General features: G+C 37.7%; 1 protein-coding gene across 2 annotated transcripts in view; it reads left to right on the forward strand.

Moving 5' to 3' along the window:
• The first annotated feature begins 760 nt into the window (after nucleotides 1-760).
• The window catches only part of LOC117946102 (vacuolar protein sorting-associated protein 13B-like), a 335261-nt gene continuing 322762 nt past the window's right edge, over nucleotides 761-13259 (forward strand). For both annotated transcript variants that reach the window (XM_034873955.1, XM_034873954.1), the window contains exons 1-3: nucleotides 761-892; nucleotides 2191-2349; nucleotides 4194-4337. In XM_034873955.1, coding sequence (XP_034729846.1) covers nucleotides 2203-2349; nucleotides 4194-4337 — 291 coding nt within the window. In that variant the 5' untranslated portion in view covers nucleotides 761-892; nucleotides 2191-2202. The remainder of the gene's footprint in view (nucleotides 893-2190; nucleotides 2350-4193; nucleotides 4338-13259) is intronic.

Below are 13259 nucleotides of genomic sequence, written 5' to 3' on the forward strand. Positions count from 1 at the left end.
CCCCACAATAAACTGTGTAAAAACCAGACATCCTTTTATAGACTTCTTTATTTCCATTGACGTTTCCATAAGCATTGGTCTCTCTCTCTCTGAAGATAATCTCTGTTCTTGAAATTAAACCCATACCTAAAATTATGGCTTTAAAAAATGAAGTATTTCAATAATAATAATTTTAAGAAAAAAAGTTACTGACATGTTGACACTTTTCACGGGCTGCCATGGAGAAGTGTATTATTAAGATACTCTCTCAGTATAGGTAAGATTCCTCGGCCTTGTAATCTTAATTTAAATGCTATGGGCGTGCGAAAGAAATGACGAATATTACGTGTGGTGATGCCTTTTTTTCTGCTCGTAAATCTCAGTACCAAGAGCTTGGTTAGGGGGATAACAAGTACACAGTGATTGGACATATTAATAAATGTAACTTTGAAATACCAGCTATGTGCTGCTTTCTGTTTTTAAAGCAACTGGCATTACATTACCATGTGTTGCAGTAACGGATTTAGGACCACAGATCGCCTGTGTATACACATAACTATGGGAAGAGACAATGTGCATCAGGCAAGTCGCTTGATGTTCTCATAGATTTCTTTTTCAGCGAGCTCCGAAGTCAGATCGTCTGAAAAATAAATTCAGCCCTTTCACACATTGCAGGACATTTCTAGTGTCCCGTTTGCCACTGTTTTGCAGATATGTTGTGTCGTCAACTGCGAAACGCAAATTTCCAAAAGACATAAATGCAACACCAGGCATACGGAAGCCGAGTTGGTGTTTACTGATGACGTTTGGGCTAAAACCGTGGAGCGATGAGGCTAACGTTTGTTAACAGGATGAATGTGTTTTATTAAACGTCGAATTGAAGAAATAGCTGCAGGATACAAGCGGGAGTCAAGTAAGCAGTGGGGGTTCTATATTTACCTGTGGCTACATGTTCTTTTTGGCCAAACGAAGTTAGGCTGACTTCTTTCTAGCAGTTAGCTTAGCTTCTTATCTCTGCTGCTGTGGTGTAACTTATAACGTTATAGCTAGTGACAGGAAAGCATAGATAGCCTCTCTGGCTTACTACTCCGCAGTAAGTTATTTCTTTCTACGCAGCACGACGCTGCTTCATTTAAAACCACATTATGTCTTTGGAAATTAAGTCTCTAACCACTGCTGGCGTTTCTCATTAAGTCGCATGCTTAAAACACATTAGCAAGAAGGCTAATTCAGGTGAATTAAAATGTAGCCACTTCAAAGCAGAACCACTGATATGTATTTAAAAATAGTTAGTAACGTTACAACAATGACCTGCAACCCATAAGCGCAGCATTTTCATTCTGTCTCTGGTGAGTGTGCATACCAGCTCTAACGTTACATGGCCAACAGTAGTTACACCTACAGCTAACCTAGATACAACTTCGAATTTGGCTAGTTTTAAGATGCACATACCGGTAAAATGTATAACCTTGCGTGGTAGAGTAAGTAGCATACGTTTTTGTATAGCACCTTTCTAGAACAAACGTCACAAAGACAAACGAGCAAGGGCATGAAGAAATGCTAAAACTTAAGTTCAATGGAAGTGTGTTCCAAAATGTAGGAGCTACAACCTCATAAGCCCAGTTTATGTTTGTCTGAACCTGGAGAGACTACTAACAAATAATAATTATAATTATAATCATAAAGGCCTTTTGTAAATAGATATTTCGACTTGTCATAGCGGGAAAGGCACACGTGTACCACTTTATATAATTAATTGTGGCTCCATTCATTTTAAATGTCCCACTGAGCCTTCCCAGTGACTCAAGAAGCACATTACCGCTAAATATATATATATATATATATATATATATATATGTATATATATATGTGTATATATATATATATATATATATATATATATATATATATATATATATATGTATGTATGTATGTGTATATATATATATGTATGTATGTATGTGTATATATATATATGTATGTATGTGTATATATATATATGTATGTGTATATATGTATATGTGTGTGTGTGTGTATGAAAAATGTATATTCTCTGTTGCAGGCTTCAGAAGCAGTGGTGTTTAAAAGGCACAATATTGGGATATAATGGCGAAATAATAAGTTTAATACATAAATTCTGTAATTTCCAAATAAACATAGCGTTGAATGACATAACACTGTTTTATTCAATGTTTGATGCATTAGGTGCAGGACAGGGACAAGATGTTGGAGTCCTATGTCACACCAATCCTGATGAGCTATGTGAACAAGTATATTAAGAATCTGAAGCCATCTGACCTCCAGCTGTCTCTCTGGGGAGGAGATGTAGTGCTCAGCAAGTTGGACCTGAAACTGGATGTGCTTGAACAGGTATATTAAACATCCTCTGCTTTCTTTAACTTTTTCCACAAGACCAAGACAAGACTTACTGGGATGACAGACATTGTATTTTTTCATTTAATGGCACATGAATAGGCAATGTGGTTATTTTGTGTGCAGGGATGCCATGCAGTTCTGATGAATGAAAGTCATGTGTTAGCACTTAGTGCTGCTAGTGAGAGAACTATGTTGTTTTTGTTTCCATACACAATTAATGCCAATTAGGTTCTTAGATTGCCATCGGTAGCTCTATCATGTAATTAAGTCATATTACATTTTCTAATGTCTCGTTCCTGCAAATATTATTAAAAATCCCAATTTTTTACATTTCACTTATTTTTTTACCGCAAAGGATTTAAATTGTGTTTGCTCATTGTTTTCTTTTTGTAGGTTATTGCACTTTTACTTAAGGCTTTTGTTCAAAAACATTGGTCAACCAGATACATGCAAGATACGTACAGTTAAGCTGTTCATGGATTGGATCTTTAAGCATTTTAAAATGACAACTTTTTTTTTTTCAACAAAAGAAGCATGCTAACATTGCTGAACGTCTTTAAAAAAAAAAAGTCAGAATTTAAATTTGGAAAAGTTATAATGTGTGGAGGGTTAGCATGTGCCCCACTAACATATATTTCCCCATTCAGTCCATATCTTAGCCACAGTGTATATAGTCACAGTCTATTACCTTGAAAAGCATCAGTATAAAGCAGCAATGCTCATCAGCCAGGCACAAACAGTATCTTTATATTTTAAGTTCTTTTTATTGGAATTTAACGGACGTTACACAACAGAAATAGATCCCCACCCAACCCTCAACCAACGCTCCCTAACATCCTCTTGTGGTTTAAAAAAAAAATCAAATAGGCAAACATAATACAGCACACCTTATCCAAAACAAAAGAAAAAGAAAAGAGCTAGATCTCATAATAATGTCACAGATAAATAATGCGATACTATTTTATCTTCAGAAAACAAATGACAGTCTTTACTGTCATTTTATTATTTTGGATGAGTTGATAGATTTACTCAGATATTTTGCACTGCAGTGTTATTTTGACACAGGGTGCTTTTTTTTAACTTGTAATGCCTGAATTAGATCAATCTGTCACAACAAGGTAAAAGAAGTCTTTTTTTCTTTTTTTACAAAAGTTCTTTTTGAAAGCAGCTTAACCGGTGGCATTTGTGTTAGGCATTGATGTTTAATGCTATGTCAGAACTTTGGCAATGATCCTCCCTTTTCCTTTCTTTTAGTACCTTTCATTTGGACAGTACCTCTTTTGAAATTTGCAATTAGAGATCATTATCTTCATATAAAGAGTGTTTTTTGTGTGAAACATTGTGAGGTTCATTCAGTAGACATCTATTTCTGCTTTTCTTTATAAATATCTTTGGTCATTAGTTTTTGGGCTTAAATTTACAGAGGAGGCATGTAAAGCTTGTGTGTAAGTATTCTGGTTTCATGGGGCTTGTTTATAGATAGATAGATAGATAGATAGACAGACAGACAGACAGACTCAGAGTAGTTCAAGATGCAGAATAGGGATTTGACTGCCTGAGAAAATCTGACTGATTTTGTTAAGTGTGACCAGTATGGAATCTGTAGCGGTTTTTACTTTTACTTTCCTCTTGTCTTCAAATATTAGTTTCACAGAGCGGTTTGAAAATGGAAGGATGAAGGTTCCACATGTTGAAGCCTCAGCAACATATCACCACACTTACAAAGTTGCCTGCGTTGTAGATGTAATAATAAAGTACATATTCTATACTATATAGCTAGAACAATAGCTTCATTGCTTCGTTGTTTTCATCTTCATTATGTCTTTTCATATTTATAGGAGTTGAAGCTACCCTTTACATTCATGAGTGGTCATATCCATGAGCTGCGTATCCACGTACCCTGGACCAAGCTGGGCTCGGAACCTGTAGTCATCACCATCAACACCATGGAGTGCATCCTCAAGCTCAGGGATGGAGCCCAGGTTAGTTCTTTAGTTGTATGAGAAACACGTTCTCCCCGATTCCATTACAGGGCCAAAACAGGGCTGGCCAGATCTTCTTGTTATTAATGTGAAATTCCTCCTCATGCCAAAGAAAAGCCTTCTCATTCGAATTTCTCTTTGTTTCCAAGATGTTTCATAATGGCATTTGTTTTAAATAAACAAATGGAGTTTTAACATGTTGAACATTTTGACCCAGGAGGGTTGCTGTGACAAAGGCACACTATAATCCTGACTTGGTGTTAAATCACATGAAGAGAAGCTACAACCTGCTATTAAATTTTTGGTTTATGTTTAATCCTAAAGTGTTAAATGTTTTTTATACAGTTACAGTTATGTGGTTTTCTAGTAACATCAGTCACCTGCAAGTAATATCGATATTTGTCATGTTGGAATACTATTGCTTGTTTGTTAAAAGAACAAAATAGTATTGTTTTTACTATGTTCTAACTCTAGCTGTTTTCATTCAACTACTTTAATCCCTCTTGTCTTAATAGTTTATGTCCCACTGCTTGCGCCACCCCATAATTCATGTTGGTTTGGCGCTGAACCCAACATGACACATTTTGTCTGCCTGGCAACTCTGATTTAAAGGTTTACATCTAAAATTAGCTGGCATGATGACAGACAATTACCCCCCACACAAGCATCAAAGGGAGAATGTGAGTCTTGTTACTATAAATTGGTAGAATTTGTTATGGACAATTCTGCTTTAGCCACATGCTAAAGACAAAGCTCCACCTTATTTAAGAGCAGGGCTTAAAATGTGTTCATTTGACACAGCCCAGTAGCAGTTCTCTTTCTTATCAATGCTTAATTACTTTGATGAAAAATGCATTGAAAAAAATACGAAGCAAAAAACCCCAACAGAAGCAAGTAAATCACGGAGGCAACCGTGAAGCAGAGCTTTGGATTAACCTACATTTTCAAAAGCTTCTGGAGAAAAAAAACACTTTAACCGGTGTATTAATAGTCTGCAATGAAGAGCGTATTTATGAATTTGTGGATAAAAGTGTGTTGTCAACCAAACTACCAGAATTAACTATTTGCAAATGCTTTTAATTTAATAAATTATGCATCTGTATTTACTTCTAAACAGATGGATTCCAGCATACAACATTTATTAACTATTTTTTTTCCCCATCTTTTTGTCATTTAAAAAAGGTTGGTTCTACTGTTCCAATATGATTTTCCTCCAGGAAAGCACAGTGCTCACATTCACCACATCTGTCTCTTTAAAGAGCAACAGCATCATTGACCACTGACCAGAAAACTCAAAACTGAGAGGTGACTTTACAGAAGTTGACCAGGGCTTTTTACTACTTTGCTTTCTCCATCTTTAGCATGTCATCGGTCTCTGTTTCCTTAACTTTCCAAGCAATGAACAGTGGTTATATCATTACGTTCATCTCAACACATCTCTGTGAAATTAGACTTTTAGGTACCCTGTGGTTTTTTGAAAGATTAGGTCCATGTTTTGTGTTTCTCATCCAGCAATGCGCCAATAAAGGCAGGGAAGAAGGAGACTGCAAGCTAGTAAACATGGATGTGAATTATGCAGTTTGAAAACTTTTAGGACAAATCACCTTTGCAAATATTCTATGGGGAGGAAAATGCATTCAGCACATTTGTAAGAAATGTGTTTTGGTGAGTGACAAAATATGAACAGAAAGTTTTTTTCTTTAAAAGAAAACTCCCCAGGGCACATTTGGAGTGAGACGTTGTCCTAGTAAACTATCAGTAAAAAACGTTATCTCACGAGAAATATTTAAATTATTGTATTTAGTTTATCATGCATATTTTCATTTTTTAAGTGTGGTATATGAAAGCCATTTTCTTAGATTTGTTTTTGCAGAAGAGCCTGGCCCTACCTTTGCCACCCATACAGTTTTAAAATAGAAAGTGTAGCTCGGCGCTGGGCCTTTATGGGAAGGTTGGAGTTCCAAGGCCAGATGTCCCAGAAGAAACACATTTCAAGGGAAGTCAATTACATCTAATTATGTAGACTGCGGCAAAAAGATTTGTAACACATGAGCTTGAGCTGCCCAGAACTAATGGTAAATATCATACTATGCAGGTGGCTACTGCTCGTGCGATCAGGTTTCAGTTTGATGGAAATTTAAACTTGTTTTTTATGCTTCATACACCGCTAAGGGTCATCTACCAGCACCGGTACTGGTATAATGCATTTAGTCTCAAAACAACTATTTGTTACAGATGTTTTGTAAAAGGCTTCCAGTCAAGAAAAGATTTTGGGGGAATTGTAAATGACATTTGGACAAATTATTCAGTGGTATGTACACCCATGAGACATAATTTGGAGCAAAGCCAGATTTACAGCAGAAGTCTTTATAGCATGTGGAATTTAAATGAGCCGCTACACTTTTCTCCTTTGCGGGCGGGAGGATGACTACTGTGTTCTTAGGCCAATAAAATGCCGCCATCTTACTTACATGATTTAGATTTGTGTAGTTTGGTAACTTGTATCACCTTTAAATCATCTTTATTACACTTTCAACATTGTTAGACAACAATATTTTCCATGTCATCTCTGTGATGGCAGGTTCCCACTTTGATCAGCCCAGAAGGATTTCCCTTGATTACAGGAAAAGGTCTGCAGGCCTTTGTCACATCAGTCTCACAGAAACAAGATTATATTTCTCTGGAGGTTAGATATCCTGTTCATATGCATGGCAGGCCCAGGCCCAGTTTAAATCCTGATTTCAACAGGGATGCAGGGAGTTTGGCATAGTTGTATGCAAAACCCAGGCCATGACAGTTCTCCCTGAAGCCCTTAAGTAATTTGGGTGATGGCCCACAGGATTTTAAAAAGAGCTGAAAAAATTCATCTGTGTATGGAAAATCTTATATTTAAATTTAGTAGATTACTAGTGTTTCTTCAGTCCAGTAGAGACAGGAACTTTGTGGTAGGCCTCATGTGGCCAAAGTGTGGAAATGATAAATGATATCATTAATATGGTTTATTTTCATAATTACTGTTAAAGCCTGAGTGCTGGCCTATAAAAACGTCCGGACGTCTTTTGAAGTTCATTAAGGGTTGTGTAATTTGACCGAAATTATTTGGACCTTTTAATGTTCATGTTTCCCCTCGAGAGGAACTGGGTAATATTAGGAGGTATTCGGATTGCTCAATAGGGCCCATCTGCAAAGCACCAAGAGCAGCTCACAATTATAGTTTCCAGCAAATGTGAAAATTTGGCATTTAGCAGCAGTTGGAGATTACAGCTCCGGCTGACAGTGTAATTGCTAAGAATAACCTGTGATGAGGACTTGTAGTGCAGAAAGTAGAGTAATAGAAAATATGTTGTCAACTTGTTACTGGCATTCATTCTACAAACTGAAGGCAATTTACGAAAAAATGCATTAGGTTTTCTATGTGCCTTATTTTGTCCTCAAGTGACATGGTGGTGCTCCAAAGCAAGCTTAGAGATCTTCCTTGATCGTGTTAGGGCTACCTGCATCATTTGAAAATTAGACACTGTACATGCTTTCTTTAGTATACATCTCTGTTTCAAATCACTAGCACTTTTTTCCGTTTTGATGTGCATGTAGATACTACACCCAAAAAACTACAAAAATGTAAATCATTGTAATTCATGTATGAGTTGAATAATTAGTGTGGACATCTCCATGGGAAATTAGACTAAGCCCTGGTCTATGCCTAAGAGCTCAATGTGTGTAACAGGAGATTGGTCATGGGGATGAAAGGGTTTTGTAGTAGTCAACTTCAACTTATTTCTTCTTGTACACTCAATACGGCCCCTCTTGAGTTACTTGATATGAATGAACTGTTTGATCTGAGCCCGTTCTAAATTAAAAAGCAATCTGAAAATGTCAAGAGCTGTCCAGGATAAAACAATGGTCATTCTATACACAGAGCCCCTATGGACCTGGAGTTGTTAATAGAACCCATAAGGTCTCCATCTAGTATCTTCATTTCCCAATGGAAAGCTCATGGAAGGAGTTAGCAGCAATCTTCAGTTTTACCAGCTTCACACCAAACTATTCACATCAAGGACAGTTTTTTTTATATTTGGTGTATTTCATTTTTTTCATTAAGTGGCTGTCATTTAAAGGTTTTCAGCTCAGATGTGCTGGTCAGTGATGTGATACTGATACTATTGATTTAAGGCATTACTGCCTCCAAGCTTCCCCCTATAATGAGGAGACGGATAAAGCCTGAGATAAAATTTATTGTGCAGCCGTTTTTAGGAGTTTTGTTCTTGTATTTGTAGCAGTAACAGATACTGGCAAGGTTGAACGCAGGCCTTAATGAAAGACCTACCAGCTAACATTGATGTAATGTTGCAAAATTATGGGCAAATTTTTTCTTCTTCTTGACATCTCGGTAAACTGCTCCAGATGTTGAAGATGAGGTGTGATCAGCAAAGGCAGAGAGAAACTGGCTGGACAGCAGTTACAGTGAATCATAACATTCTCAGGAACTCTTTATATTTTTACGAGACAAAGATAAGGACTTTGGTTTACAGAGGAGAGCCTTTCTGGTTTTGGCTCAGCCTGGTGCTTGATCTGGGAGTTTTATGGCCGCTGAGTGCATTTGCCACTGATGTGGAGGTTCCGATTGATGCATTGCCTCAAGATGATTTGGGGAGGTGCCTCTGAGACTTGTTGGTTTGGCATATGCTCCAACTAGGCCCTTTTCTTCTGTTAGATTCCTTCCAAACTATTTTTAGGGCTTTACACCACCAGACCTCATTGCTCCTAAATAATGGGTAATGCATGTGAATAAGGGAACCCCCTTTAGAAGACTCCTTAAAAACCCCAAGTTGTTATTCCGTTGCAAAATCTACCACCTACAAGACAAGGGATTGCTACTTTAGCTTCCAAAGCAGAAATCTATAGATGTGATACACAATTTTTTTATTATCAAACAGTCATTTACACACTGGTCTAATATTGTGGCCTTGTTGTGGAGTTATACTGTGGAAGCTATTGCTTAAACATGGTTTTGTAACCCAGGTGTTGAATCCGCAAAATATGGAACGTGGGATGAATGACTGTTAGCAGCTTCTGTGTTAAGATCGTAGTGGTCTTTTGTAGTTATGCTTTACTTTCTGATTAAAATTGAGATTTACATTAATTCTTGTTGACAGAGTGTGAACATGTTCTAAAGTTGCAATACAAAACATATATTCTTCATTGTGTCATCTAGGAAAATATTAAACATATAGTCCAATGTACCTTCACTGTCCGCCTCCATAGTATACATATGTCTTCTCTGACAGAATGAGACCCTGTGATCTTTTTGGGCCTGTGCAACTCTTCTTTCACAAGTCAGAAAACACAAAGGAAAAGAAAAACAGAAAGAAAACAGCCTGTGGAAGTTTGCAATCAGAAAGCACAAACTGGATCATCTCTGTCCCAATACCATCCGGAAACCTTGCCTTTGATTCTCCGGCTCGCAGGGAGCAAATGGCTTACAGAGATTGCACTATAAATCCTTCTGATCATCAGCTAAGCGGGGCCTTGTCTTCAGGACTAAAGAGACAGAGGGTGCAGACATGGAGCTTTGGAGAATCTTTAACTTGGATCCAACCCCCCATAGCAGTAACAAAACCCAACGCTGACTTTAAATAATAAAAAGATGCACTAATGTTGGCACACTGTGGATTCCTCAGGCAGGTTGGAAGCAAGAGCATAAGTGTTCTGATGAGAGACAAAAAAAACTATAGAGGGACATAAGTTTTTTGAACATCGGTTGTTGCTTGGAAGTTGTTATGAAGTGATTTTTGTGTGTAGGTCCTTGTATATGTGTCATAAAAATGGCAGCATTTCAATGGCTATGAAGATGAAGCCTCCAGATTGTTTAGTTTATCAGGCCTTCATTTAAATGTATCTTAAAAAAGCCTGCATCCATTGTTTGTTTTATGAACCATCAACAAATATGCCCTCTAACAATTGTCTCTTGCATTGTATTACTGTACGGATTGTGTTTGCATATGTATTACTTTGGCAAGAATGAGAAATATTTCAGATGAGACCATATATGAAGGTTTTTCACATGCACTGTACGTTGATGGCCTCAGCCCAACCCAGTTGGTGACAGGATTTTTAAACCAAAGGAAGGCTTTGATGTTGTAATTATTCTGAAACTTCCTGAAATTAGAAATAGACGGAGCAAGGAATTTGGTAGCATTTGTCTAGTTCATTTAGAAGCTTATTGAAGCCATTTTAACCACTGTGTGGATGGGTGTCATATCTTTGGCCAAATAGTACGTTATAGCATTGGTGATTTCAATATGTCTCTTCAAGTTCTTGTTGTACTTTGTGCCACTAGCAAAAGCACTGGCTAGCCAGGCTTGTTTGGCTAGCTGTCGTATTAACTGCAACAGTATTTTGGGGGGATCATTGATTGGGACTGCATTAGCCTGTGAAACAGCTGTTGTATTTTCAAGCTACCAAGGAGACATTACTTTTGGCCATTAAAGTTTCCTGTTCAATCTCTGTTATTTCGTCTCCTCCCTGAGCAACACTAATTTTCTTACTTTTGTGTTCTTTCTTTTTGTTTTATTTGTTCAGCTGACCCCCTTCGCTCTCTCCTTAGGTCCTTTCTTTTCTTTCGCTTCTGATTCTTTCATTTTTTGTCTCTATTTGTTCACTTACACTGTCAATCTGTCGAAATATGCTCACACGTCACATAGTACGCTCTATAGGGATCACGACGTAGTGGACATGTGCGTTGACTTGCACTAACATGTGTAAGTGGCATGGTAACTGGCCAATGAAACATGATCATTATAGCGGGCTCTAAATCAAACACAACTAAGCCACACAGCCAATGGACGGGATGCATTGCTTCGCCAAATGAACTAAATATCGCGTACTGATTGCAACACTTTCAAAACAATATTGCGCAACGTCATATAGTCATAAATATATTGAGTTGATATATCATGCACTCCTACATTCTACTTCACTATGAGGCACTTTTCTGTCCCCTCATTCAAGTTTCCAACATAGAGTAGCCCATTGCACTAATTTCCGTTCAAAATTGCAAACCGATTTAAAGCATCTACAGAAGGCAATGCACAAGTGTTTTCATTCCAGTAGAAAGCCTTCTACCCTGCAACCATTACCGTCAGTCACCCAACGATACACAACCCACGGCGTTACACTGCTTTGTCTTTGAGGGTTTGTTGAGTTTTGGGTTCGTGGTGGGATGAGGTTACTTTAGCTCCTCAGACAGTCCTCAGACACAGGAAAGCTGTCAGGGGCAAATTTAAGCCCAGTGGCTTCCTGCATCCAGTGAGTCAAGCGGTGATCAATACACTCTGGGCAGGATGCTGCCGCTTCACTATTTAATCCCTGCTCTCAGGCCATCCGGACTACAGCAGTCCCTCAATGGAGCTTATTACTTGCTGGGTGCTCCAGGTGATATGGCCGTCTGGGAAACGATTACTTTGCAATTAGGGCTAATGTTTGCTTTATTAGTGCTTTCTTCGGACAGAAATTCTGGGATGATGTTGTTTTGCAAATTAGGAACACCACATTCTTTGAGTCTTAAGTCTAAACAGACACTATTGCAAGACATTACACTACATTACGGAGCACGTTTATTTTGCTTTTAATAATCTTGTGTTGTGTGAGTGTGACAGGCTTTCATTTCATTTAGTTTTTTTGGGTGGTGCCATATGCCAATGGGTTTGTAATTGTTGTAATTGCTCTAACCACAATCACAGAGATGCACATTTTTCTTTCACTTTTGAGGAGTAACAAAAAGGAGTAACACAGTAACTGAGTGCCTCTGTGTGTAATTTCTCAGTGGAGAAAGGTAGGCTTGTATGACTCCATGTTACACAAACTGTGGGTGGTCTGTGTGAGTGTGTTCTCCATTTAGCAGACCCTCACCCCTTTGACCTATGAATAATTTCACTCTTATTATAGAAATGATGACGCCATGTAAAGCAGGACATTGTAACCAGGAAAAGCATGCATGCAGATCTAGTCAGTAGCAAGCTATTTGGTAAAGCTTAAATCTTTTATTTTTTTCCAATACTAAATTTAATTCTAACTATAGATCTAGATTCTTTCCATAACACTTTTTATATGTAACACTTAATAGTACCTGAACTGATCTTGTACAGAAGTAGCTCTGCCGCTCTATTTTTGTGTTGGTATATGAGTTAGATTCCACTTGCCCCAGAGTGTGCCGGAATTCGTAGTGTTTGATTCTATCTTGGCCTGCCAGGGCGCCTGTAATGTGTGGGTAAGAGAAGAAGAATGTAATATGAATAATTGCACAAAATGTCACTCTCCATGTTGGGGGAAGGAAGAAAAAAGAATTGTGTGTAGAAGGCATATGGTTAGATGAAAACATAATAAACATGCAGATCTTAAAGGGGTGCATCACCCTGGCTTGACATTGGCCATATTGCTTTTTTAAATGACCAATATTATAATAATACACATGATATAATTGATTTGTATTTGCTCCTAATCTTTGATAACTTCTTTTTGACAGTTACAATTTCCAGTTAACAACAGAACAGAAAGTAGTGAAACTGGAATGCTGTTTAGTTGCAGTTGGTGTTTCAAAGTTGTCTGTGTTTGTCAAACAGATGCAGCGAAGCACGCAGCGATGTGACTGGGCAGCACACCCTGAACGCTGTTATTGGCTGGGGGTTACCCACGTGGTGCCAAAAGACTATGGGTGACACCCAGAAACATCCTGAACAGCAAAATTAGAAGAAATTAAGAAAATATAGGCAAAGGAAAGGGTCTCTGTAGATACACACTTCCGTTGTTTGATTGATGATTAAGAGGAATTACTTCTGAATGTGTCTATACATTGTTTATAGGAAAATGCAATGGTAAAAAGTATAAAGCAGATATTACCAATGTTAAATGTTTAAATCCCATTTA

The sequence above is a fragment of the Etheostoma cragini genome, chromosome 6 (assembly GCF_013103735.1).
Source record: "Etheostoma cragini isolate CJK2018 chromosome 6, CSU_Ecrag_1.0, whole genome shotgun sequence".
Classification (NCBI taxonomy): Eukaryota; Metazoa; Chordata; class Actinopteri; order Perciformes; family Percidae; genus Etheostoma; species Etheostoma cragini.